The sequence below is a fragment of the Panthera uncia genome, chromosome C2 (assembly GCF_023721935.1).
Source record: "Panthera uncia isolate 11264 chromosome C2, Puncia_PCG_1.0, whole genome shotgun sequence".
Classification (NCBI taxonomy): domain Eukaryota; kingdom Metazoa; phylum Chordata; class Mammalia; order Carnivora; family Felidae; genus Panthera; species Panthera uncia.
In genome coordinates this window covers 81,258,612-81,285,836 of record NC_064810.1, presented here as the reverse complement: position 1 = coordinate 81,285,836, position 27,225 = coordinate 81,258,612, and the positions used below count along the sequence as shown (strand labels likewise).

The 27,225-nt window shown below is 42.7% G+C and overlaps 1 protein-coding gene, 1 long non-coding RNA gene and 1 pseudogene across 2 annotated transcripts in view; 2 read left to right on the top strand and 1 right to left on the bottom strand.

Moving 5' to 3' along the window:
* LOC125921130 (uncharacterized) overlaps window positions 1-17,250 on the bottom strand; it is a 20,509-nt gene extending 3,259 nt beyond the window's left edge. Inside the window, exons 1-2 of the long non-coding RNA XR_007457305.1 lie at window positions 17,094-17,250; window positions 4,702-4,812 (exon numbers count right to left, since the gene is read on the bottom strand). This is a non-coding gene — a long non-coding RNA (uncharacterized LOC125921130). The remainder of the gene's footprint in view (window positions 1-4,701; window positions 4,813-17,093) is intronic.
* Window positions 17,251-17,344: 94 nt separating this feature from the next.
* On the top strand, window positions 17,345-26,423 carry EIF2B5 (eukaryotic translation initiation factor 2B subunit epsilon). Its single transcript, XM_049628486.1, has 16 exons — window positions 17,345-17,539; window positions 18,764-18,888; window positions 19,735-19,920; window positions 20,014-20,191; window positions 20,279-20,359; window positions 20,636-20,713; window positions 20,995-21,307; window positions 22,571-22,716; window positions 23,333-23,474; window positions 23,596-23,697; window positions 23,901-24,008; window positions 24,424-24,514; window positions 24,823-24,946; window positions 25,435-25,560; window positions 25,974-26,084; window positions 26,260-26,423. Exons 1-16 carry the CDS (start codon window positions 17,345-17,347, stop codon window positions 26,317-26,319), a joined length of 2,166 nt encoding a protein of 721 aa, XP_049484443.1. The 3' UTR covers window positions 26,320-26,423.
* LOC125922290 (uncharacterized) lies at window positions 23,085-23,167 on the top strand (annotated as a pseudogene).
* Window positions 26,424-27,225: the final 802 nt, after the last annotated feature.

Genomic DNA, 27,225 nt, shown 5'->3' with positions numbered 1-27,225 from the left:
ACCCACCCTCCCCTCCCTCCCACCCCCCATCAACCCTCAGTTTGTTCTCAGTTTTTAAGAGTCTCTTATGCTTTGGCTCTCTCCCACTCTAACCTCCTTTTTTTTTTCCTTCCCCTCCCCCATGGGTTTCTGTTAAGTTTCTCAGGATCCACATAAGAGTGAACACATATGGTATCTGTCTTTCTCTGTATGGCTTATTTCACGTAGCATCACACTCTCCAGTTCCATCCATGTTGCTACAAAGGGCCATATTTCATTCTTTCTCATTGCCAAGTAGTACTCCATTGTGTATATAAACCACAATTTCTTTCTTTTTTTTTTTTTTTCAACGTTTTTTATTTATTTTTGGGACAGAGAGAGACAGAGCATGAACGGGGGAGGGGCAGAGAGAGAGGGAGACACAGAATCGGAAACAGGCTCCAGGCTCCGAGCCATCAGCCCAGAGCCTGACGCGGGGCTCGAACTCACGGACCGCGAGATCGTGACCTGGCTGAAGTCGGACGCTCAACCGACTGCGCCACCCAGGCGCCCCCAATTTTTTTTTTTTTAATGTTTATTTATTTTTGAGACAGAGAGAGAGACAGAGCATGAACGGGAGAGGGTCAGAGAGAGGGAGACACAGAATCTGAAACAGGCTCCAGGCTCTGAGCTGTCAGCACAGAGCCGGACGCGGGGCTTGAACTCACGGACCGCGAGATCATGACCTGAGGCGAAGTCGGCGGCTCAACCGACTGAGCCACCCAGGCATAAACCACAATTTCTTTATCCATTCATCAGTTGATGGACATTTAGGCTCTTTCCATAATTTGGCTATTGTTGAGAGTGCTGCTATAAACATTGGGGTACAAGTGCCCTTATGCATCAGCACTCCTGTATCCCTTGGGTAAATTCCTAGCAGTGCTATTGCTGGGTCATAGGGTAAGTCTATTTTTAATTTTTTGAGGAACCTCCACACTGTTTTCCAGAGTGGCTGCACCAATTTGCATTCCCACCAACAGTGCAAGAGGGTTCCCGTTTCTCCACATCCTCTCCAGCATCTATGTCTCCTGATTTGTTCATTTTGGCCACTCTGACTGGCATGAGGTGATATCTGAGTGTGGTTTTGATTTGTATTTCCCTGATGAGGAGCGACGTTGAGCATCTTTTCATGTGCCTGTTGGCCATCCGGATGTCTTCTTTAGAGAAGTGTCTATTCATGTTTTCTGCCAATTTCTTCACTGGGTTATTTGTTTTTCGGGTGGGGAGTTTGGTGAGCTCTTTATAGATTTTGGATACTAGCCCTTTGTCTGATATGTCATTTGCAAATATCTTTTCCCATTCCGTTGGTTGCCTTTTAGTTTTGTTGGTTGTTTCCTTTGCTGTGAAGAAGCTTTTTATCTTCATAAGGTCCCAGTAGTTCATTTTTGCTTTTAATTCCCTTGCCTTTGGAGATGTGTCAAGTAAGAAATTGCTACGGCTGAGGTCAGAGAGGTCTTTTCCTGCTTTCTCCTCTAGGGTTTTGATGGTTTCCTGTCTCACATTCAGGCCCTTTATCCATTTTGAGTTTATTTTTGTGAATGGTGTGAGAAAGTGGTCTAGTTTCAATCTTCTGCATGTTGCTGTCCAGTTCTCCCAGCATCATTTGTTAAAGAGACTATCTTTTTTCCATTGGATATTCTTTCCTACTTTGTCAAAGATTAGTTGGCCATACGTTTGTGGGTCTAGTTCTGGGGTTTCTATTCTATTCCATTGGTCTATGTGTCTGTTTTTGTGCGAATACCATGCTGTCTTGATGATTACAGCTTTGTAGTAGAGGCTAAAGTCTGGGATTGTGATGCCTCCTGCTTTGGTCTTCTTCTTCAAAATTACTTTGGCTATTCGGGGCCTTTTACAAACCTTCAATTTGTAAAAACAAAATATCTGTGAAGTGTGATAAAGTGCAATAAAATGAGATATAACTGTAAATGAGTTCAGCAAGATTAGAGGATGCAAAATCAATATACAAGAAGCATTAATTTATATATATTTACAATAAACAACCTGAAATTAAAATTAGGAATCATAAAATATAAGACATTTAGGAATAAACTTAACAAAAGAAGTACAAGACTTGTATACTGGAAACTACAAAATACTGCTGAAAAAAAATTAAAGAAGATGTAAATAAATGGAAACACATATCATGTTCTACATTTGGAAAACTTAATATTGTGAAGATGGCAATATTTACCAAATTAACCTATAGATTCAATACAGTCCCTATCAAAGTCCTAGCTGCCTTTTTTTGCAGAAATTGACTAGCTGATTCTAAAATTCATATGGATATGCAAGAGACTCAGAATCACCAAAATAGGGGAGCCCAAGTGGCTCAGTCGGTGAAGCGTCTGACTTCAGCTCAGGTCATAATCTCACAGTTTGTGAGTTTGAGCCCCGAACCGGGCTCTCGGCTGTCATCACAGAGCCTGCTTCAGACCCTCTGTCCCCCACTCTCTGCCCCTCCCTTGCTGTTTCTCTCTCTCTCTCTCTCTCTCTCCTTCTCAAAAATAAATAAATCAATTAAAAAATATACACTTAAAGAATAACTCAAATAATCATGGAAGAGAGCACAGTTGGTAGTCCTACACTTCCTGATTTCAAAACTTATTACAAGCCACAATAATCAAGATACTGTTTTGCTGACATAAGAATAGACATATAGATCAATGATATAGAATTGAGAGTTCATAAACATTTATGATTAATTCATTTTGGAAATTCAATATGGAAAAAGACTAACTTTTCCCAGCAAATGGCAGTATGATAACTAGATTTCAATATGCAAAATAATGCCTTTGGATCCCCAAATCACACCATATGCAAAAATTAACTTCAAGTAGATCACACACCTCGATATAAAAGCTAAAACTCTTAGAAAAAAACATAAGAGTAAATCTTCATGATCTTGGGTTGGTTAATGGTTTCTTAGATACAATAATAAAAGCACAAATGATAAAAGGTAGATAAATTGGACTTCATCAGAATTTAAAACTTTTGTGCTTAAAGAAACCATCAAGAAAGTGGGAGAGGCAGGGCAACCGGGTACTCAGTGGGTTGAATGCCTGACTCTTGATTTCAGCTCAGGTCATGATCCCAGGGTCGTGGTATTGAGCCCTGCATTAGGCTCTTCCTTGAGCCCGGAGTCTGCTTAAGATCCTTTCTCTTTCTCCCTCTGCCCCTCTCTTACCCCTCCACCCCCACCCTCCCTCACTCTCTAAAATAATTTTAAAAAGAAAAAAAAGTGGGAGGGGTACCTGGCTGGCTCAGTCAGTGGAGCATGTGACTCAATCTCAGGGTTGTGGGTTTGAGCCCCACATCAGGGAAAGAGATTACTTAAAAATAAAATCTTAAGGGGTGCATGGGTGGCTCAGTTGGTTAAGCGTCCAACTTGGACTCAGGTCATGATCTCACGGTGCAAGAGTTCAAGCCCTGCGTCAGGCTCTGTGCTGACAGCTCAGAGCCTGGAGCCTGCTTCAGATTCTGTGTGTGTCTCTCTCTCTTCCCCTCCCCTGCTCATGCTCTCTCTCTCTCAAAATTAAAATAAACATCAAAAAAATCTTTTCAAGTAAATAAAATCTTTTTTAAAAGTGGGGGAAAAAACCCCACAGATGGGTGAAAAATATTTCAAGGTCATATATCTGACAAAGGACTTGTATCCAGAATACATAAAGAATTCTTAGAATTCAACAATAGGTAGATGATCAATTTTTTTAAATAGAGCAGAGAATGTGCATAAAAGATTTCATCAAAACAGATATATAAGTGGCCAATAAACACATGAAAAGATGCTCAGTGTCTTAGTCATTAGGAAAATACAAATCAAAATCACAATAACATATTACTTCACACTAAAAAGGATGGCTATAATTAAGAAGACAATAACAAGTATTGGTGTGCTCACTTCAGCAGCACACATAATAATAATAACAAGTATTGGTGAGGACATGGAGAAATTGAAACCTTTGACTATGAAACTTTGAAACTGAATACTTTGTTGATGGGAATGTAAAATGGTGTAGCCTCTTTGGAAAATGGTTTGATGGATCCTCAAAATGTTAACCTAGAGTTACCATATGACCCAACAATTCTACTCCAAGGTAGGTGACCAAGATAAATAAAAACATATGTCCACACAAAGACCTGTACAGAAATGTTCATAGCAGCATTATTCACAATTGCTAAGAAAAGGAGACAAGCCAATGTCCATCCACTGATGATGGATAAATAAAATGTGGTATATACATGTGATGTAATATTATTTGGCCATAAAAAAAGAATGATACATACCAGAGCATGGATGAACCTTGAGGACAGTGAAATGCTAAGTGAAATACACAAAAGGCCATATTGTGTCACACCATTTATATGAAATGTTCAAAATAGGCACATCCATAGAGAATCCATAGACATACAAAGTAGACAAGGAGCTGACTTAGGCTGATGGAGGAGGAGACAGCATTGGGTTGGGAGGAAAGGGGACTTACTACTGATGGGTATAAGATTTCTTTATGGGATGATGAAAGTGTACCAAAATTAGATTATGGTGATAGTTGCACATCTCTGTTAAATATACTAAAAACATTGAAATGTACACATTAGATGAGTGAACTATATGGTATGTAATTAGAAAGCTGCTAAGTAAATTAAATTGAGTGACATTCTACAAAATAACTGACCAGTACTTACCAAAAGTTAAAGTCTTGAAAGACAAGGACACACTGAAGAATTGTCACAGATTGGAGGAGACTAAGGGGAAGTGAAAACAAATGCAATGCAATGGGGGATCTTGGTAGAATCCTAGAACAGAAAAAAATGATATTGAAGAGCAAAATTGTTGAAATTCTAATAAACTCTGTAGCTTACTTAATAATATTGTACCAGTTCCTGGCTTTCATAATTGTACTACAGTCATGTAAATTGTTAACATTGGGGGAAGAATATTAGGAAACTCTATACTATTTTGCAATTTTTCTATAAATCTAAAATTATTTCAAAGTGAATATTTTTTTTTTCAAGTTTCATTTATTTATTTTGAGAGAGAGAGAGAGAGACAGCACAAGTCAGGGGAGGGCAGAGAGAGAGGAAGAGAATCCAGAGCACACCCTGCACCACCAGCACAGAGCCCCATATGGGGCTCGAACTCATGAAACTGTGAGATCATGTTAGTTGAAACCAAGAGTCAGATGCTTAACCAAATGAGCCACCAAGGTGCCCCTAAAAAGACTCAGGCTGTCTTCTCTCCATATATGCCTTTTTTTTTTTAACATTTCTTTTAATTTTTTTAAATTTTAAGTAGGTTGCACACCCAAGTTGGGTCTTGAACTCACAACCCTGAGATCAAGAGTCCCAGGCTTTACCCACTGAGCCAGCTTGGTGTCCCCATGAATATTTTTTTTAAGAGAGAAATTTGGGAGACATTTCAATAAATTCCAATATATAAACTTTCTTTTGGCCCTATGAAACAATACACTATTAAAAGAAAAGGCACCTTATGAGATAATTAGGGAAACTTGAGCACTGAGTAGATATTTAATATCAAAAAATTATTGTTATTTTTCAGTAGAATAGTGACATTATGGCTATTTTTGTTAAACAGTCCTTTTTTTAGAGATAAGTGCTGGAATATTTACAGATGAAATGATAAAATGTCTAGCATTTGCTTTAAAATAATCCAAAGGGAGGGGCGCCTGGGTGGCTCAGTCAGTTAAGCATCCGACTTCGGCTCAGGTCATGATCTCACGGTTTGTGAGTTCGAGCCCCACGTCAGGCTCTGGGCTGACAGCTCGGAGCCTGGAACCTGCTTCAGATTCTGTGTCTCCTTCTCTCTCTGCCCCTTCCCCACTTGTGCTCCGTCTCTCTCTATCAAAAATAAATAAATGTAAAAAAAAATTAAAAAAAAATAATCCAAAGGGAAAGAGAGAAATGGCTGGGGGTGGGGGGCAGAGGTGAAATACAGATGGAATAAGATTTGAGATCATGTCACATGGTGATGGGTACACAAGGATTCATTATACTACTTTCTCTAGTTTTGTATATGTTTAAACTTTTCATTCTAAAATGTTTTTAAAACTGTTTCTTGGGGCACCTGGGTGGCTCAGTCAGTTAAATGTCAATTCTTGATTCTGGCTCAGGTCATGATCTCCTGGTTGGTGAGTTCAAGCCTGACATCAGGCTCTGCACTGCCAGTTCGGAGCCTGCTTGGAATTCTCTCTCCCCCTCTCTCTCTGCCCCACCTGTATGTTCTCTCTCTCTCTCTCTCTCTCTCAAAATAAATAAAATGAACTTTAAAAAAAAACCTGCTTGTTTCTTTCCTTTTTGTTATAAATCTTAATCTCTTCTCAGGCAGATGCAGGCTTCAAACCAACTATGATGATGTCATGTATTCAGAAAGATAAGGAAGAAAAGCACATTACTGGCTCTCAAAATTTTATCTACAATTAAATTAGTATTATGACACAAAGTTTGAGGCATTATTTCTGTTTTAGGGTTATGGACTCAGGGAACCAATCTATAGGGTTGACAAATATACAAGTATAGTCTATAAAATGAAATAAACATTATCATATATACAAATATATATTTATATGATCATATGTGAGATGATATATATTTGTATGTATAACTATCTTCAGAGGTGTTTTTAATTTCCAAATGCATGGAGTTTTCTTAATTATCTTCATGTTATTGATTTCTAAACTCCACTGTGGTTAGAAAACATGCTTTGTCAATGCATGTCAAACTTTAATGTGCACATGGAATGCTCTGGGGATCTTGTCAAAATGCAGGTTCTGACCCAGGAGGTCTGGAGGGGGGCCTGAGCTTTTACTTTTTTTTTTTTTTTTCTAAGTAGGTTTCACATTCAACATGGGGCTCAAACTCACAACCCTGAGATCAAGAGTCACATGCTCTACTGATTGAGCTGGCCAGGCACCTCTGAGCTTATACATTTCTAACAGGCTTTCACATGATTCTGCTGTTGCTCTATGGACCATACTTTTCACGGAAAGGGTCCGTGTAACACCAATTCCCTAATATCTATTGAGATTTTTTTAATTAAAAAAAATTTGTTAATGTTTATTTTTGAGACAGAGACAGAATGTGGGCAGGGTAGGGGCAGAGAGAGGGAGACATAGAATCTGAAGCAGGCTCCAGGCTCTGAGCTGTCAGCACAGAGCCCGTCGTGGGGCTCAAACTCATGAAGCGTGAGATCATGACCTGAGCCGAAGTTGGAGTTTTAACGGACCAAGACACCCAGGAGTCCAATTCCCTGATATCTATTGAGATTTAATTTATGTATAGTTAATGCTCACAAACATTCCACAGGCATCTAGAAATAATGTGTATAATCTGCTTATTGAATGGTGTGCTGTAAATATCTATTAAATCAAATGGTTACTTGTGATATTCAAGTCTTCTGTATCCTTATTCATGTATTTCTTTGATCTACCAAACACTGAGAGAAATATATTTAAAATCTTCCTACGATGATGGATTTGTCAATTGTTTCTCATAGTTTCATTAATTTTTACTTCATATGCTCTGAAGTTTCATTTTTAGGTGCACAGAATTTGAAATATTTTCTCTTCCTGGCGAAATAAAGCTTTATCATTATAAAGTGACCATTTCAATTTCTAGTAAAAGTTCCCAACAGATTTGTTTTGAACAGTATTTGCCTTGTGCACCTTTTTCCATCTTTTTACTTTCAGCTATTCTGAGCCCTTATGTTTTAGGTGTGTTATTTGTAAACAGATATTGCTGTATTTTAGTTTTTGACCCAGTTTTTACATGAATAATAAGAAAGATCTTAGAATGTTTTAACTCTAATCATCTCCTTTCTGACTTATATTTACAAGTAATTTAGCACGTTCTTTTCTTAACTCCCCAATTCAGATATTAATATTATTTTATATCACCAATATTTATTGAGATTAGCTCACACATTTACAGTTTTACAGGGTTTTGTTTTGTTTTTTTACTAGATCTTTCACTGTGCATCTCAAACCTTTGTTCTGGAATCTTCTTCTTTTTTTTTTTTTTTTATTTTTTTTTTTTTCAACGTTTTTTATTTATTTTTGGGACAGAGAGAGACAGAGCATGAACGGGGGAGGGGCAGAGAGAGAGGGAGACACAGAATCGGAAACAGGCTCCAGGCTCCGAGCCATCAGCCCAGAGCCTGACGCGGGGCTCGAACTCAGCCCAGAGCCTGACGCGGGGCTCGAACTCACGGACCGCGAGATCGTGACCTGGCTGAAGTCGGACGCTCAACCGACTGCGCCACCCAGGCGCCCCTCTGGAATCTTCTTCTGCTTCGAGGTATATCTTTTAACTGTGCTATTCAATATGCGGTTCAAAATGTTGGAAATAATCAATATCTGCACTGTCCAGCCACTAGCCACATGTGATTATGGAGCACTTGAAATGTGGCAGTGTGACTCATTGCTGAATTTTTTGTTTTATAATTTTAATTTAAATAGCCATATGTGGCTAGTGGCTACTGCACTGGACAGTAGAACTTTAGAAGTTCCATTAATAAAGGACTTTTGATGATTAAGTGCATGTTTTTGTTGATCTGAAAATGTATTTCACCCTTGTTCTTGAAAGATAATTTCTCTGGGAAGAGAATTCTAGGCTGACGATATTTTCTCTTAACACTTTAAAGATGTTATGCTATTATTATTTTCTGGCTTCCATTTTTTAAAATAATTTTTTAATGTTTATTTATTTTTGAGAGAGAGAAAGACAGAGACAGAGTGCAAGAGGGGGAGGGGTAGAGAGAGAGGGAGATGAAGAATCCAAAGCAGGCTCCAGGATCCAGGCTCTGGGCTGTCAGCCAGAGCTGACATGGGTCTCAATGGGCTTGAACTCACAAACTGTGTGATCATGACCTCAGCAAAAGTCGGATGCTCAACCAACTGAGCCACCCAGGCGCCCCTGGCTTGCATTTTTGCTCTAGTGAAGTCAATCTAATTTTTATTCCCTTTTATTTTTTTTTAAATATTTATTCATTTTTGGGAGAGCACAAGCGGAGGAGGAGCAGAGAGAAGGGGACTGAGGATCAGAAGCAGTCTTTGCTCCAACAGGCTGACAGCAGCAAGCCCAATATGGGGCTCAAACTCACGAACTTCGAGATCATGACCTGAGTTGAAGTCGGACGCTGAACCAACTGAGCCACTCAGGTGCCCCTGTTCCCCTTTAGGTAATATATATTTCTCTGGCTGCCTTTAATTTTTTTCCTTTGGTGTTTTGCAGTTCTGCCACCTGTAAGCACCACAGTGTTGTTAATATCCTCTGGCCCCCCAGACTCAGGATCCCCTTCTTGTCCAGGTATTGGGAAAGCTCTGGTTATTTCTCCAGGTAGACTCTTTAGGAGGGAGTTACCAACAAAATTCTTGGCACCTACTGACCTGCCTCTATGGTAACCAAACATTCCAGTTTGCCAAGGACTGAGAGTTTCCTTGAGTCCAGGATGCAGGACTTTCAGTGCTAAAACTGGCATTGTCCTGGATGACAAGGACAGTTGGTCACCCTACCTACTTTCTCTCTTTTATACCACAGCTCTGCCCCTCCTCACGCACACATGTCCCCTTGTGGGAGGCTGGATAAAGAGCAGGTCAAGTATAGTGTCCCTCTGTTCCTATAATCCCTGCTCCATCAGGATTCAAGACTCAGATGTTCAAGCTGATACGTTAGCCATACTTGTTTTTTCTCTTGGCAATGCTGTCTCAGGTACCTTATTGACTCTCAGAGAGATGGCTCTCTCCCCAGCCACAAAGCTCAAGCTGTTTTCAAGAAAACTGGTCACAGAGTAGCCCAGGTCCTGGGCTCAAAGTACATTGCGGATATGGCTGGCCTCCTTCTTTACAATTTTGGAACACTCTGTCAAAAGGTACCTAAGTAAGTCTACAATAATTGCAGAATAGGTTGGTGCACAACACAGCAATGACCTCCAGGGGGTGGTGGTGCCCAACTCCACAAGCCACCCTCCAGCACCTTATTAAGGCTCAGCCCAAGCAGAGTATTATGTGTGTTAGTGACTGTTTTCCCTTTTGTCTCCCTTCTTCTCTTAAGTTTTTTTAAAAAAAAATTTAGTGTTTATTTATTTGAGAGAAAGAGAGAGAGAGAGAGAGAGAGAGAGAGATCGAACAGGTGGGGGAGGGGCAGAGAGAGAGGGAGACACGGAATCCAAAGCAGGCTCCAGGCTCAGAGCTGTCAGCACAGCTGACCCAGATCCTGACTCAGGGCTCGAACCCACGAACTGTGAGATCATGACCTGAGCTGATGTCGGATGCTTAACCAACTGAGCCACCCAAGCACCCCTTCCCTTAAGTTTTTGAGTGAAGTTTCTTTTGAATAATCCCAGCATGTTTTGCCTGAGCTATAGAAAGTTTAGAAGATATTTCTTCCTCAGCTCATCCTGGAAGACAAAGACGATTGTTATACCTATAGAAACTAGTTTTATCACTGGAGATAATAGTGAAGATTCCAGAAAAAAAAAGAAAGAAAGAAAAGAAGAGAAGAGAAAAGAAAAGAAAAGAAAAAAGAAAACAGGAAGGAAAAGAAAACAGAATGGGAGAGAACTCAGAACTTTATTCTTTCATTTTCTAGCAAGCTAGGACATGAACAGTAAACATTTCAGCTATCCTATAACATATTTAGAACGCTTTCAGAACAACTCCAGATCCAAAAGTAACTAGAAAATAAACAACACTTGTGGCAGTGAACAATCAGCTCGGATTACTAAACCACAAGTGAGCCCAGATGAGAAGCACAAAAGGCTCTAAGATTTCTTGTTGAAGTGCTCTAATCCACCAGCTGATGCATGCAATCCCCAAGTCCTCTTTAGCACTGCCTAGAAATGGCCTGCTCTTGTGCATGTATCAAGGGTACCCTGCAGGGGACAGATCCTACCATTATTTTGACATCTTTATAGTAGAACCTGAAAACAAAAAAAAAAAAGTGCCATTTAAAAGTTAAAAGAAGGGGCGCCTGGGTGGCTCAGTCGGTTAAGTGTCCGACTTCAGCTCAGGTCACGATCTCATGGTCCGTGAGTTCAAGCCCCGCGTCAGGCTCTGGGCTGATGGCTCGGAGCCTGGAGCCTGCTTCCGATTCTGTGTCTCCCTCTCTCTCTGCCCCTCCCCCGTTCATGCCTTGTCTCTCTCTGTCCCAAAAATAAATAAACGTTAAAAAAAAAAAAAGTTAAAAGAAAACACAGGAGAAAAACCTCTTGACACTGGATTTTGCCAACGATTTCTTAGATATGACACCAAAAGTACAGGTAACAAAAGAAAAATAGATAAGTTGGACTTCATCAAAAGTTTTTACTTTTACTTACATCAAAGGACATTATCAACAGAGGAAAGAGGCAACCCATGGAATTGGCGAAAATATTTGCAATTGATATTATCAGATAAGAGATTGATATCCAGAACATATAAAGAACTTCTACAACTTAAAAAAAAAAAACTATTTAAAAATGGGCAAAGGACTTATATAGACATTTCTCAAAAGATACACAAATGGCCAATAATTATGCACGTGAAAAGATACTTAATATCACTAGTTATTAGAGAGATGAAAATCAAAACCACAGTGAGGGGTACCTGGGTGGCTCAGTCGGTTGAGGGTCTGACTTCAGCTCAGGTCAAGATCTCACGGGCTCATGGGTTTAAGCCCTGAGTCGGGACCCGGGTCAGCTGTGCTGATAGCTTGGCGCCTGGAGCCTGCTTCGGATTCTGTAACTCCCTCTCTCTCTCTCTACTCCTCCCCCGCTCACGCTCTGTCTCTCTCTGTCTCTCAAAAATAAATAAAAACTTTTTAAAAATGAAAAAAAAACCCACAATGAGATACCACTTCATACTTATTATGATGATGATTATAAAATAAAGCTTTATAAAAAAATAACAAGTGTTGGTAAGAATGTGGAGAAATTAGAACCCTTGTGCACTGTTGGTGAGAATGCAAAGTGGTACAGCTGCTGGGGAAAACAGGAAGGCGGTTCTTCAAAAAAATTAAACACAGAATTATCATATTATCCAGAAATTTCACTTCTGGATACATACCCCAAAAAAAGTGAAAGCAAGGACTCAAACAGATATTTATACACCCATATTCATAGGAGCATTATTCACAATAGCTAAAACAGGGAATGAACCCAAGTGTCTATTAAGTGTCAAGATGAATGGATAAACAAAATATGGTGTATACATACAATGGAATGTTATTCAGCCTTAAAAAGGAAGGAAATTCTGACATATGGTACAACAGGCATGAGCCTTGAAGATAATTATGCGAAGTGGGGCGCCTGGATGACTCGGTCGGTTAAGCGTCCGATTTCAACTCAGGTCATGATCCCACAGTTCAGTTCGGTCCGTGGGTTCAAGCCCCGCTTGGGCTCTGTGCTGACAGCTTCAAGATTTTGTCTCCCTCTCTCCCTTCCCCTCCCCCACTTGTGCTCTGTCTCTCTCAAAAATAAACTTTAAAAAAAATCTTTAAAAAGAAGATGTTATACTAAGTGAAATAAACTAGTCACAAAAGAACAAACATTGCATGATTCCACTTACATAGGTATCTAGGGTAGTCAATGCTTAGAGACAAATTGTAGAATGGTGATTGTCAGAGCTAAGGGGAGAAAGAAATGAAGAGTTATTGTTTAATGAGGACAGAGCTTTAGTTCTGCAACATGAGAAGAGTTCTATGGATGGATGGTGGTGATAGCAGCACAACAACGTGTATGTCTTTTTTTTTTTAATTTTATTTAAAAAAAAATTTTTTTTTTAACGTTTATTTATTTTTGAGACAGAGAGTGACAGAGCATGAACGGGGGAGGGTCAGAGAGAGAGGGAGACACAGAATCTGAAGCAGGCTCCAGGCTCTGAGCTGTTAGCACAGAGCCCGACACGGGGCTCGAACTCACGGACCGCGAGATCGTGACCTGAGCCGAAGTCAGACGCTTAACCAACTGAGCCACCCAGGCACCCCAACGTGTATGTCTTTAACACTACTGAACTGTGCACTTAAAAATGGGTAAGATGTCAGGGCACCTGGGTGGCTCAGTCAGTTAAGCGTCTGACTTTGACTCAGGTCATGATCTCAGAGGTTTATGAGTTCCAGCCCCATATTGGGCTCTGTGCAGGCAGCCCGGAGCCTGGAGCCTGCTTCAGATTCTGTGTCTCCCCCTCTCTCTGCCCCTCCCATGCTCACACTCTGTCTCTCAATAACAAATAAACATTTAAAAAAAAAAATTTAAAGAAATGGTTGGGCAAATTATGGTATATTCATACTACAGAATATTATGGAATCATTGAAAATAGCTAGGTTTGTCTACATTCTACAGTATATTAAATAAAAATTAAGTTGCAGACAAAAATGTATTATTATCATCAGCAAATATTCAAATTGCATTGACAGTGTGTCACACAGGGTTCTAAGGGCCTTTCATATTTTTACTGAAATATAATTAGCATACAGTGTTATATCAGTTTCAAGGTACAATATGATTCAACAATTCTATACATTACTCAGTGCTCACCACAATAGGTATAGGGCTTTTTTTTTCTAAGTTTATTTATTTATTTTGAGAGAGAGGGAGAGAGAGCAGGGGAGGGGCAGAGAGAAAGAAAGAGAGAGAATCCCAAGCAGGCTTCGCACTGTCAGTGCAGAGCCCAATGTGAGGTTAGAACCACAAATGGCAAGATCATGACCTGAGCTGAAACCAAAAGTTGGATGCTTAACTGACTGAGCCACCCAGATGCCCTGGTGGAGAACTTTTTATATGTTATCTCATTTAATCCTCACAACAATCTTATGAGGTAAATACTATTATTATCCCATTTCAAAGATGAAGAAGTCCAGGCATAGAGAAAATGAGTAATCTGCCCAAGGGTAAACAGCTAGTAAATGACTGGAGCCTGTAATGGAACCCAGATTCTCTGACCCTGGAGTACCATCATATAGCATACTGTCTCTAAACATAATTCTATGCTTGGGTATGTGCGAATATACGTATATCATGTATGTATGAATATATGTATATGGTGTATGTTTGTGGGTGTCTGTGTCTGTGTGTTTAATCATATAATGTATCTCTAGACCTAGACATATAAACTTAGGGGAGAAATGGAAAGATTACCTACCGAATTATTAATAATGGTTATAATTCTCAAGGTTGGGCAGGATGACAGAAATAGGGGAAAGGATTTTCACTAATTTTGCTTGTGTGTATGTGTGATTATGTACTTGTGGATTTTAGGATCTTTCCAGTAAGCTTTTTTTCAACTTTTTTTTACTGCGGTAAAATATATATATAACATAACATTTACTATTTTAACCATTTTTAACTGTACATTTCAGTGGCATTAAGTACATTCACATTGTTGTGCAACCATCACCACCCTCCATCCACAGAACTCTTCGTGTTATAAAACTGAAACTCTGTACACATTAAACAACAACTCCCCGTTTCCTCCTCTTGGCCAGCCCATGGCAACCACAGTATTACTATCTGTCTATATGAATATGGTACCTCCTATAAATGGAATCATACAGTATTTGTCTTTTTGTTACTGGTTTATTTCACTTAGCAGAATTCCTCAAGGTTCATCTATGCTATAGCTTATGTCAAAATAGCCTTCCTTTTTTCAGGCTGAATAATATTCTGTTATACATATATATCACATTTTGCTCATCCATTTATTCCTCAATGGACACTTGGGTTGCTTCCATGTTTTAGCTATTGTGAATAATGCTTCTATGAATATAGGTGTACAAACATCTGAGTCCCGGCTTTCACTTTTTGGGGATATTTATCCAGAAGTAGAATTGCTGGATCATATGGTAATTCTATGTTTAATCTTTTTGAAGAACCACTGTCCTGTTTTTCCACAGTGGCTGTACTGGTTTACATTCTCACCAACAGGGTACAAAGATTCCAATTTCTCCACTTCCTCACTAACACTTGTTATTTTCCGTGTTTTATTTTAATATTTTTAAAGTTTATTTATTTATTTTGAGAGAGACAGAGCGCAAGTGTGGGGGAAGGGCAGAGAGAGAGAGAGGGAAAGAGAGAAAATCCCAAGCAGGCTCCACACCACCAGTGCAGAGCCTGACACGGGGCTCAAACCCACAAAACTGTGAGATCACACCCAGAGCCGAACCAAGAACTAGATGCCCAACCGACTGAGCCACCCATGCACTCCTGTTTTTTTTGATAGTAGCCATCCCAGTGGATGTGAGGTGATATTTCATTGTACTTTTGACCTGTAATTCCCTATTGTTTAGTGATATTGAGCATATTTTCATGTGCTTTATTGGCCATTTGTAGATCTTTTTTTGAGAAATGTTTATTTAAGAAATTTGACCCATTTTTGTTTGGATTTTTGTTGTTGTTGTTGTTGTTGTTACTGAGTCGAGTAAATTGTGAAACATACATCCTCCCTGAGCCCCTCCATTAAAAACCTTATACCCAGCTATCCGTATACAGAATTTCATGACTCTAGACTTTTCACTCACCACTTTCCTAGATCACAAGAGTCATTTAAAAGTTTCTAAAATTGTGGGTGCCTGGGTGGCTCAGTCCATTAAATGTCTGACTCTTGATTTCGGCTCAGGTCATGATCTCACTGTTTATGGGATCAAGCCCCCAGCTGGGCTCTGCACTGACAGCTCAGAGCCAGCTTGGGATTCTTTCTCTTCCCCTCTCTCTGCTGCTCCCCCACTCGCTTGCATGTGCACACTCTCTCAAAATAAATAAATAATTTTTTTTTCCTAAAATTGGACCTACTTTCCATATGCTTCACTACCACCACCACTGCTCCAACACCTGCACATCACTAATCCAATTTAATCAGCCTTTTTTTTCCTCTTTCTGCCCATGGATTTGTAGGACAGTAGAATAGCATCCTTTACAGTGCACATATATTTAAGTGAAAACTTCTACTGAGATGCCTTCTCCCTTTCCTTCTCCAGCCTAAATTTTCCCAAATCCTTAAGAAATGGTTTTTGCTCAGCACTATCATTAACCAGTATGGGGAAGAAATGAAAGACTCCGTGGTCCTAGGAGGGGAGCGCCTGAGTACCTCTAGTCAAACCGCAATGACCACGTGGAAACAACAAATCTAAGCCTTCTGAACCCCAAATGGCAACGTGCAAGGCCAGCAATGGTGAGAACAAGGTTTGCAGAAACTTTGCCGGATAACCGGATCATGGATTTCGCACAGTTCTGTGTAGAAAGGGCGCTGAGCCTTGCTGGAAAACTAGTCTTCCAAATAACCGCCAAGCAGCGCTGCCTGGCTTCCCCCGCGTCCCCAAGGTCTGACTCCTCCGCAGGACTGGTTTTCTCCCGGCAGCCACCGCCTTTCCCCCCAATCATGCTCTGCCTCTCGAGCCTAGGGCTTTGCTTAGTTCCTTCCGCCTCAAAGCTTTAACTCCAGTCCCACTCAACCTTAGATCGACCTCAACTCCGCTCTGACACAGTAGGGTTTCAAGAAGTAAATTTTGAAACATACATCCTCCCTGAGCCCCTCCATTAAAAACCTTATATCCAGCTATTCGGCTGATAGGCCGAATGAATGAAGAAATGAAGAAATCATAAAATAGTAACTTTTATCCTCACGTAACCTGGCAGAAAGATGTGGAACTCTGAAGTCAGACAGATCGGGTTCCAACACCAGTTCTTCCACTTAGTAGCTGCTGGGTGAAGTTCGCTCCTCTGAGTGTTCAAAAAAACGTTTGTTGAGCGAACGAATAAGATGTGTGAAAAATTAAATGAGATAATGCTTGTATCGTCCGCTGGCCACCATCAAGGCTCCACAGAATTACTATTCTCCCTACTATATACCATGTTCTGTATTTATTTAGGTGGACTGTGAGTTCCCTGAGGAAGGAGATGTTTGACTGGGTTCCGAACTCCCCAAGGTGCTGGGTCATATTTAAGTGACTAGAACGTAGATGGAGGACTGCAATTTTTTAAATGCTCCGGCCGAGGAAGATTACATATTCCGAATGGATCAAGCAGAGACCCCAAGTCGCATCATCCCTCGAGAATCTCAGCCAGTTCGTGTATAAAAGAAGGCCTACCATACCTGCAATTCGGGTCTGTGCTCCTTAGGACTCCACCCCACCCCGCGCCTCCATCCGCTGAGCCCAAAGGCGGCCCACGACTTGCTCCTCCCAGGGGCCGGCGCCTAGGGAACACGCCTGCGCACTGCTCTCTCCTTGTCTCCTCCCTCCTTCCTTTCGTTGGTCCTTCGCGTTTCGAGCGCTGGGTCCTTTTTGTCCCCTACTCCGAGCGGTGTCAGCTTCCGTGCGGAAGCGGTGGCCGTGAGGGAAGAAGATGGCGGCGACTGTGGTGGCGTCGCCTGGTGCGGTGGCTAGTCGGGCCAACAAGCGCAGCGGCCCTGGGCCGGGAAGCGGCAGCGGCGCGGGAGCCAAAGGGTCGGAGGAGGAACCGCCGCCGCCCCTACAAGCAGTTCTGGTGGCAGATAGCTTCAATCGCCGCTTCTTCCCCATCTCCAAGGACCAGCCTCGGGTGAGCACCGCGCGCGGAAGCAGCCAAAGGGCCCGAAGGTGGCCGGGCTACAGCAGGTTATCCTTTCGGCTGCCTAGTGGGGAGTGCTCTGGCAGATGGGCACTCATGCTGACCACCTCAGGTTTGAAAGGCTTGTATAGGGCTCGATGTAGAAGTAGTGCTTGTGAGAAGTCTTCACACGGGGATTCAGTGCCCCAGGAGGAGGCTGTGCTGCCTTTAACCGTGCAATGGAAAAAGAGATCCTTAGGTGAATGGGAACAGCACTTCCTTTTGCCTGCAAAGAGGGAGGTCATATGCCTGAAAAAAGAGCACCGGTAACAGTCTGATCCCATAGTAAGAGCTGTCTTGAATCCCGGAGGGTGTCCTTTTTTTCTTTCCAGGTTTTAATGACAGACGGTGCCATCTGTCAAAAGGAAGACAGAACTGGTTTAGTGGCCGGTTGCCAGCAGACCCCGTATTGTCTAGATACGGGGGAATTGGACTGAGCTAGTCTTAGGGATTGCAGGGTCACTCAGCAGTCACTAGTTCAAAGACAGCTGCATTCGGATAAGAAAAAATCCTAACTTCCCACACCTCCCAAAAAACCTAATGGCTGTTCATTTTGGACAAATGATTGGGATGGCCAGAAAGAGATCTGGAAGGAAATTTTATGGAGGAAAGGGCCTTATCACTGCTTACGTTTCTGGAGATAAGATTGATTTTTAAAAAATTTTTTTTCAACGTTTTTTATTTATTTTTGGGACAGAGAGACAGAGCATGAACGGGGGAGGGGCAGAGAGAGAGGGAGACACAGAATCGGAAACAGGCTCCGAGCCATCAGCCCAGAGCCTGACGCGGGGCTCGAACTCACGGACCGTGAGATCGTGACCTGGCTGAAGTCGGACGCTTAACCGACTGCGCCACCCAGGCGCCCCAAGATTGATTTTTAGTATTATCCTTTGCCAGAGTGGCCTGTTGTCCTGTAGCAGCTGTGTGTCCGTTGCTAGGCAAGCAGATTCCATGCTTGCTGTTACATTCTCATCCAAGGTTCTCATGCTTAGAGCATGCCATGAACATCAAAGGTAGGGGCCTGATTACTTTTAACTTTAGAAGATAAAGTAAAACGATAGCGTTTGGGAACACTGGTAGGGGAATGAAAATTGTGGTTAAGTGGAGGAAAGAATAGTGCCCAGCGGGCCTTTCTGAATTCAAAAATTAAGACTTTTTTCATCTCCTGCCCTCCAGGTCCTCTTGCCCCTGGCCAATGTGGCACTAATTGACTACACTCTGGAATTTCTGACCGCCACAGGTGTACAGGAAACCTTTGTTTTTTGTTGCTGGAAGGCTGCTCAAATCAAGGAACATTTACTGTAAGACTCTGCAACTTTTCTTTCCATATTTCACCATTTTTTCCAGTTTCCTTAGGATGGTTGTAACTAAGTAAGGAGAAATTATGAGGGGAAAAAATGTGTCTATTTGGATTCCATCATAAGGACTAAGGGCATTCTCTTCACCTATCAGGAGGTGAGCAGCTGAAGTTGTGACAAAGATTAAAGAATAACATTTGGATTTTTTTCTAAATCTCATTTATAAAGTTTGATCTTGTTGATTTTGCTTTTATTTAAAGGCTCCAATATGGAAGTCATAAGAGAAACATCTTTGTTTTGCCACTGAGCTTCTAAATATTGAGCTCTTCCTCATCTTTGTATTCACAGTGCCTAGCTTAGTACAAAGCACGTAGTAAATAAACACTTAACAAATGTTTGGTGAAATCTTCTTGAAAAAGAGTGAATCTTAGGATTTATGGAAGTTTAGGGAATAAAGACTAGGATATTAGCATGGTGTCCTTTAGACAGCTCCTAAATTTGGTTTGGACTTTGCAAGGAGAGAAGTGGCATGGAAAGTGTGTTCCCAGGATACTTTGTATACTCTTAAGTCTCAGCAGGATTTTGAACTCAGATCCATGTTTGGGGACAGGTGTCAGGGTATGGAGAAGAAATAACTATGTTTCTCTAACCCATAAAACAAGAGTGGTGACACAGGATGCTGAAACCATTAATTATAGTTCATAAATCTCTTTGAAGTAGAGGATGCTGGCAGGAACCCAGAAAAGCTGTAGAGAAGGTGTGTGAATGTTGAATGGGGGAGAAAAATAGGGAAGCTCTACGCAATCTTTATGCTTGATTTGCTCGTTCCCCTCATCCGCCTTCCTTTAGGAAATCCAAGTGGTGCCGCCCTACATCCCTCAACGTGGTTCGAATAATTACATCAGAATTATATCGATCACTGGGGGATGTTCTCCGTGATGTTGATGCCAAGGCCTTGGTGCGCTCTGACTTCCTTCTGGTGTATGGGGATGTCATCTCAAACATCAATATTACCAAAGCCCTGGAAGAACACAGGTCAGGATGGGAAGATGGTAAGGACAAAGGGTTTGGAACCAGCAGAGCCCTAAGACTGCTATTTTGCTGCTCTCTCCTTCCTATCCTTTATAGATTGAGGCGGAAGCTAGAAAAAAATGTATCTGTGATGACAATGATCTTCAAAGAGTCATCCCCTAGCCACCCAACTCGTTGCCATGAGGACAATGTGGTAGTGGCTGTGGATAGTGCCACAAACCGGGTTCTCCATTTCCAGAAGACCCAAGGTCTTCGACGGTTTTCTTTTCCTCTGGTATGTGGGTATCTGGGGTCCTTGAGATGGGAAAGTGACAGGCTTTAGCAGGAGACATGTTGAAGTGCTTGTAACTTCTCCCTACAGAGTTTGTTCCAGGGCAGTGGAGATGGTGTAGAGATTCGCTATGATTTACTGGACTGTCACATCAGCATCTGCTCTCCTCAGGTGAGCTTTTCAGGGCCAGAGCTGCATATCCAAAGAGTAAAACTCTGAGGTATGTTATTGCTCCTTTAGAAGGCCAGGGTATATTTCTTCTCCCTTTTTCTCTTATCAGTTCCACAGTAAACGGGTGCTTCATCTTGACCCCAGGATCCCATTGGGAGCCTTTTTGGGATTCTGGCCCTTGTCCAACTGTCATAGGGTCTGATAGGTCTCTAGAGGCTTATCTTCGCTTCCAGAGAATAGCACTTACCATGGCGCCACCCAACATCCCCCCCACAGGTGGCTCAACTCTTTACAGACAACTTTGACTACCAAACTCGAGATGACTTTGTGCGAGGCCTGTTAGTGAACGAGGAGGTAAGAAAAGGTTCCCATGCCTCTTTAGAAGAGGGCTGTGATTTTATCCCATGCTGATAATTTTTGGTCCTCTTTTGTGTTTTATTGAGCCTTGCGAGTGAGGAAAAGAACTAGGGGGTGGGGCGGGGGGAGAGGGAAGCAATATACAAAGAAACATCTTGACCATTTGGCTAGGACATTGAAAGGCAGAGGGGAACTTAAAGTTAGGAAAGAATTGTACCTGGTTGTGTTCTTCCTCTCTTACTTACTTGGGTGACTGCCCTTTCCTTGTCCCCTTTCAGATCCTAGGGAACCAGATCCACATGCACGTGACAACTAGGGAATATGGTGCCCGGGTCTCCAACCTACACATGTATGCGGCTGTCTGTGCTGATGTCATCCGCCGATGGGTCTACCCACTCACGCCAGAGGCAAACTTCACTGACAGCACAACCCAGAACTGCACTCATTCCCGGCATAACATTTACCGAGGGCCTGAAGTCAGCCTAGGCCATGGCAGCGTCCTGGAGGAAAATGTGCTTCTGGGCTCTGGCACTGTCATTGGCAGCAATTGCTCTATTACCAACAGTGTCATTGGCCCTGGCTGCCGCATTGGTGAGCACAGGTGGGGAAATCAAACTGGTCACCCTAGGAGCAGGAACGTGGGGAGCCCCATGTCTTCAGAGAAAGAGAGGGATCGTTCCTGAGAATGAGGAACTAGTGTGGCTACCTTAGTAAAGGACAGAATAGGGATGTGAAATTTGTGGCCTTTAATTTGTGGCCTGTGAGCCTCTTATTGGGTAACCCTTCACATTCCAGAGTACCTTATTCACATTCAGGACCAAGTGGATAATTAACATGCAATAATAACATCTGTTTGGTGCATTGCAGTTTTACAAAGGGGTTTTGCGTACATCGTTTCATTTATCCTCACAAAAACCTTGTGAAGTGAGTATTATTTATTCTCAGTTTATAGCCAAGCAAACAGGCTCAAAGAGGTTTATCTCCCTCAGGGTTATAAGCTAATGAGAGGCAGTGCTAGGACTTGAATGTGAGTATTCTAAGTACAGCATTCTTTTTACTCTACCATTACTACCTGGTTGCTTCTTTGGTAAGTCACTTTGGTTATAGGAATATGATGCTTTTAATGGAACTGGCCCTTTAAAAGAACAACAATAAAATTCGAATTCTAAAATGTACAAGAAGAGGAGCAGGCATCTGGCTGGCTTAGTCAACAGAGTACGGGACTCTTGATCTCGGGGTTGTGAGTTCAAGCCCTGCATTGGGTGTAGAGATTACTTAAAATCTTTTTTTTTTTTTTTAATTTTTTTTATTATTATGTTTATTTATTTTGAGAAAGAGAGAGACACACAGAATCCGAAGCAAGGCTCCAGGCTCTGAGCTGTCAGCACAGAGCCCGATGTGGGGCTCGAACCCATGAGTGGGAGATCATGACCTGACTCCAAGTCGGATGCTCAACCGACTGAGCCACCCAGGCGCCCCTTAAAATCTTTTTTAAAAATTGAAATGTACAAGAAGAGATGGAAAAATTGAGTTCTACTTCTAGATGTGGATATGATTCTAACAAGGATCTTGAGTTCAAAGGGGTCCCCAGATATCTTGAAGGTTCTCAGGTACTTAAGTGCAGTATATAGTCTGTGATTGTTGCAAATGGGGTGAGCTAGTGGAGGATGGTCGTGGTAAACACTGTTCTATTCTCAGGCTGGAGCTTAGAAGGGGAGAGGGTGTTTCTGGTGAATAAGGGATGCAGTATCAGAGCTGGGTGGGAGTTGTGCTGCTATCAGTCAGCCCTGTCCTCCAGGAATGGCCCTGGTCTGGAGCCCTGAGTGACCAGGAATGCTTCCTGTCCTGAGCCAGGTGATAACGTGGTGCTGGACCAGGCCTACCTGTGGCAGGGTGTCCGAGTGGCTGCTGGAGCACAGATCCATCAATCTCTGCTCTGTGATAATGCTGAAGTCAAGGAACAAGTTACACTGAAGCCACGCTGTGTCCTTACTTCCCAGGTAAGACCATCTCCATACTGCACACAAGCCCCAATGTGGTTGGTGGTCATGTTGAGCCAGAGGGGCCTTATGTCCACCCATGTTCCAGCCTGAATTGAGAGTCCCAATCCAGTGGATTCTTTTTTTTTTCTTTTTTCTTTTTTTTTTTTGAGAAAGAGCACGTGTGCTTGCACACACACAAGTAGGGGAGGGACAGAGAGAGAGGGAGAGAGAATCCCAAGCAGGCTCCACACTGTCAGCGTAGAGCTGGACGCAGGACTCAATCCCATGTGAGATCATGACCCAAGCCGAAATCAAGAGTTGGAGGCTTAACTGACTGAACCACCAGGCAGCCCCCCTTGTTTTTAATGTTTATTTATTCTGAGAGAAGCTTTGTGCAGTGGCAGTATCGTAGCCAATGAGGTTTATCCGAGGCACGATTATTGCTAATTGAAAACTATTTATTCTGAGAGAGAGCGCAAGCACACGGGGCAGAGACAGGGGGAGAAAGCGCAAATCCAGTGGATTCATTTATCTTCTACTTAGCTTAGTAAAAATAGTTGCTCTCATTGTCAGGATGTACCTTTTCCCAACACACTGATGGATCTGTGCCACCTACTCTTTTTTGGTCCCCTAGGTGGTAGTGGGCCCAGACATCACGCTGCCTGAGGGCTCGGTGATCTCTTTGCACCCTCCAGATGCAGAGGAAGATGAGGACGATGGCCAGTTCAGTGACGATTCTGGGGCTAACCAAGAAAAGGAGAAAGTGAAGCTGAAAGGTGTGAGGCTTAGCAGGTGTGGGGCATCTGTGTGTCTCTTTGCCCCGTGGGAAAACCAGTATTTCCTCCTAGAGTGATTGTGCTTCTCCTGTGCCTTCACTAAAGATCAATGCTTTTCCAGGTTACAATCCAGCAGAAGTTGGAGTTGCTGGCCAGGGCTACCTGTGGAAAGCTGCAGACATGAATGTGGAAGAGGAAGAGGAACTACGGCAGAATCTATGGGGTGAGCTAGGCCTTATTCCTGTCACCCCCCCCCCCAACACACACACACACACACACTCCTAAGTCGGAATATTTTGAAGGAGAGTGAATACTTCAGAATCAGACCACTTGTTTATTACTTTATTCATTCAGACAGGGTAGATAGATTACTCTGTGTCAATGGCTCTTTCCTTTTCTTGTTTCTCACCCTTAATGGGTTCTCAGGACTCACAATCAATGTGGAAGAAGAGAGTGAAACTGAGAGTGAGCAGAGTATGGATGCTGAGGAGCTAGACAGCCGAACGGGCTCCCCACAGATGGATGACTTCAAAGGTGAGTGGCCAGGGGAGCAGGGTCCTGGGACAAAAGAGGAAAACTTCCAGTTCATTCTTTGTCTGGATCGACTAGCCAGAGACTTGTGTTTTTCCCAGAAGGGGTTTGGTATAAAATCAGGCCCGTAGGGTGCTGGGGTGGGCTCAGTAGGTTAAGCATCCAACTCTTAATTTCGGCTCAGATCGTGATCTCACAGTTTATGAGTTCAAGCCCCACGTTGGGCTCTGCGCTAACAGTGCAGAGCCTGCTTGGGATTCTCTCCCTCTCTCTCTGTCCCTCCCCTGCTCATGCTCTCTCTCTCTCTCTCTCTCAAAATAAATAAATATTTAAAATAAATAAATGATAAGGTCAGGAGTAGAGAACTTAAAGCATTCTGGAGTGATGTTGGCTCATGAACTTTTTCGTTTGATTTTAGTATTCCAGAATGAAGTCCTGGGAACACTACAGCGGGGCAAGGAGGAGAACATTTCTTGTGACAATCTAGTCCTAGAGATCAACTCTCTCAAGTAAGAGCAGCCCTTCCCTCTGCTCCTGTCCGCTGGGTAATCCCAGGCAGGTAGAGGTTCTCTCCTGTTTCTTTCCCAGATAGGAACTGATTCCCTCAACATCCCAAGTGAGCAAGGCTAGTAGAGAATTAGGATGATTCAAGGAGAATGTTAGGTTCTGGCCTCAGCATAGACTTCCCTCTTCCAAAGTCTTCCCCTTGCATGTTGTTCCATCTGACTTCTCCCCCAGTGTCCTGTCAAAGTCATGGTCCTACAAGCAAGCTGAAAGGGCCAGTGAAGGCCCTGGTGTCACCCCAGTCTTCCCACAGATACGCCTACAACATAAGTCTAAAGGAGGTGATGCAGGTATTGAGCCACGTGGTCCTGGAGTTCCCCTTCCAACAGATGGATTCCCTGCTGGACCCAAACCGTTACTGCGCCCTACTGCTTCCCGTGAGTAAAGATGGGCTGAAGACGAGAGATTGGGTGGTGGCAGATCATCATTCTTGCTGTGTTTCACTTTAAATATCTTACTGTGGGATATGTGTTACTTGTGGTTCCTTTCTCCTTGCCTCTGGGTATAGATTGGGTACAAGAGCAGCCCAAAGATATATCCAGAATAGTCCTAGACTTTTATACTCTCTGACTGAAATGATTTAGCACAGAATGAGATCAACCTTTAGGCTGGCAATAGGTATGTTGAGGCAGCCTGTAGCATCTGACCCCCTTTTACCTTCTCTGGGAAATCTTTTCTTTTTCACCAACCCTGACTGCCAGCAACTCCCAAGTCCCTCTGACATGATTCCTCAGGCCTGTATCATCTCCCGCTTGTTTTCCCATATCCTGATAGTCCTCTGTTATCGATATTGACTTTCTTTGCTATCTAGATTTAGGTGCATGCTCAGGAATATATTGCAGTTCCCTTCTCCTTTCTTCCATAGCTTCTCAAAGCCTGGAGTCCTGTTTTTAGGAACTACATAAAGCGTGCAGCTGATCATTTGGAAGCATTGGCAGCCATTGAGGACTTCTTCCTGGAGCATGAAGCTCTTAGTACTTCCCTGGCCAAGGTGAATACCTCAAGCCCCCTAGTCCTGCATTTGCTTTGAAACAGACCTTGGCTGCCTTCATAGAGACACAAAACAGGCTGACATGAATCCAGTATGGGGTTTGATTAATAGCACCATCTACCCCTATTATCATGCTGTTTGCTAGGATGTACAGCTTGGAGCCAGGCTAGTAAGGCAACCATTTGGTGATTATCCCAGGAACCAAACAAAAGTTCCAGAAGTTAAACCTATCCCAGTAGCAGAGTGAACAGCTCATTCTTGTCTATTTTTAAAGCAACTGCTTGGTGTTTAAAAGGAAGCTGATAGTTTGGTGGAAAGAGGTGCTAAGATCTCGCTTCCTCTTTCTCTGTTATCTATTATATCTTGCTGGGTTCTTTGAGGTCCCTGAGATCTCCTCTGCTGGCCTTCTGCAGGTGCTGATGGCTTTCTACCAGCTAGAGATCCTGGCTGAGGAAACAATCCTGAGCTGGTTCAGCCAAAGGGATATGACTGATAAGGGGCAGCAATTGCGCAAGAACCAACAGGTGAGTCAGGCTGCCCTCCTGTGACCACAATGGTTGTCTGGTCCCTGGCTCTTGGTCATAGATTCCAGGGTGGTTGGTCCCTGGGACTCTGGCTGCTCAAGCTGTTTATCTGCTAAGGAGAACAGAAGGGTTATATTCCCCTTCCTCAATAGCTTTCCACTCTGCTTCCTTACAGCTGCAGAGGTTCATCCAGTGGCTAAAAGAGGCAGAAGAGGAATCATCTGAAGATGACTGAAGTCACACCGCCTGCTCCTATGGGTGTGTTGATAGCCCTCCCGGCTTCTGGACCAGAGCAAATGGGAGGCTAGTTGCAGAAGGATGAGTGATCACCATCCAAGCTGAGACTTAAAGGAGCAGAGGCTGGAACTACAGTATTCTTCCCACCTCCAGTAACCATGTGCCTCCCATCCTGACTGGGGAGTTGGGAAAAGGGAAGTTGGGCTGGAACAAAGCTCTGCCTAAAGAGGAGCAAGGCAAGCCCTGCAGTTAGAGGAAGCCCAGAGGAATAGTTTTGTGCTCTGGCTTTCCCTCAGGGAACAGCAGAGAGCAACTGGCCCTTTCTGCTGCTTGTATTTGTTAATATTAAAAAAAAAAAAAAGAGGGGGATGTATTTGGTTTCTCTCCAACTCTGACTGATCAGCTCTTAAAATAGGTGACCAAAGAGTTCTGAACCTGGCAGCTTTTCCTTAACACCTGGGAGAGAGGGAGAGGAAGGGTGTTACTGCCACTAGGTGGTACTGTGGTGCCTTGCTAATTGACCATTGCCTTGGCTCAAGGGTAGTGAAAGGCCTAGATTCTTTTCCAGCCTCTGTGGACCAATTTGTGGTCCTGGAGTAGTATTCCTGAGCCTATTTCCATAGAAAGTCCTAATGCAAACACTTTGCTGTCAGAGGGTGATGATCCAAACATATGTAAAGTCCATTGACCAACTGCCATGCTTTGTGCAATAGATCCAGTACAATTATCAGGGAAACTGGGATATTCAGCATCTTAAAGATAAGGAAGTTTGCTTAAGGTCTCAAGACTCTTGAGGAGCAAAGCTAAGGGCTTGAATCTCATAATCTAGAATTCTTTATGTTTCAGCATATTCAGTGTCTCAGTGAAGGGAAATTGCCTCCAGAGGCAAATATAACCCCAAGCC

What these genes read in the sequence shown, in the direction of transcription:
- EIF2B5 (XM_049628486.1), top strand. Translation starts at nt 17,345, where the DNA reads ATGGCGGCGACTGTGGTGGCGTCGCCTGGTGCGGTGGCTAGTCGGGCC. An exon ending in TCAGCATCTGCTCTCCTCAG is followed by an intron (nt 20,360 to 20,635) that starts GTGAGCTTTTCA and finishes TCCCCCCCACAG; the next exon opens with GTGGCTCAACTCTTTACAGA. An exon ending in GCCTGTTAGTGAACGAGGAG is followed by an intron (nt 20,714 to 20,994) that starts GTAAGAAAAGGT and finishes GTCCCCTTTCAG; the next exon opens with ATCCTAGGGAACCAGATCCA.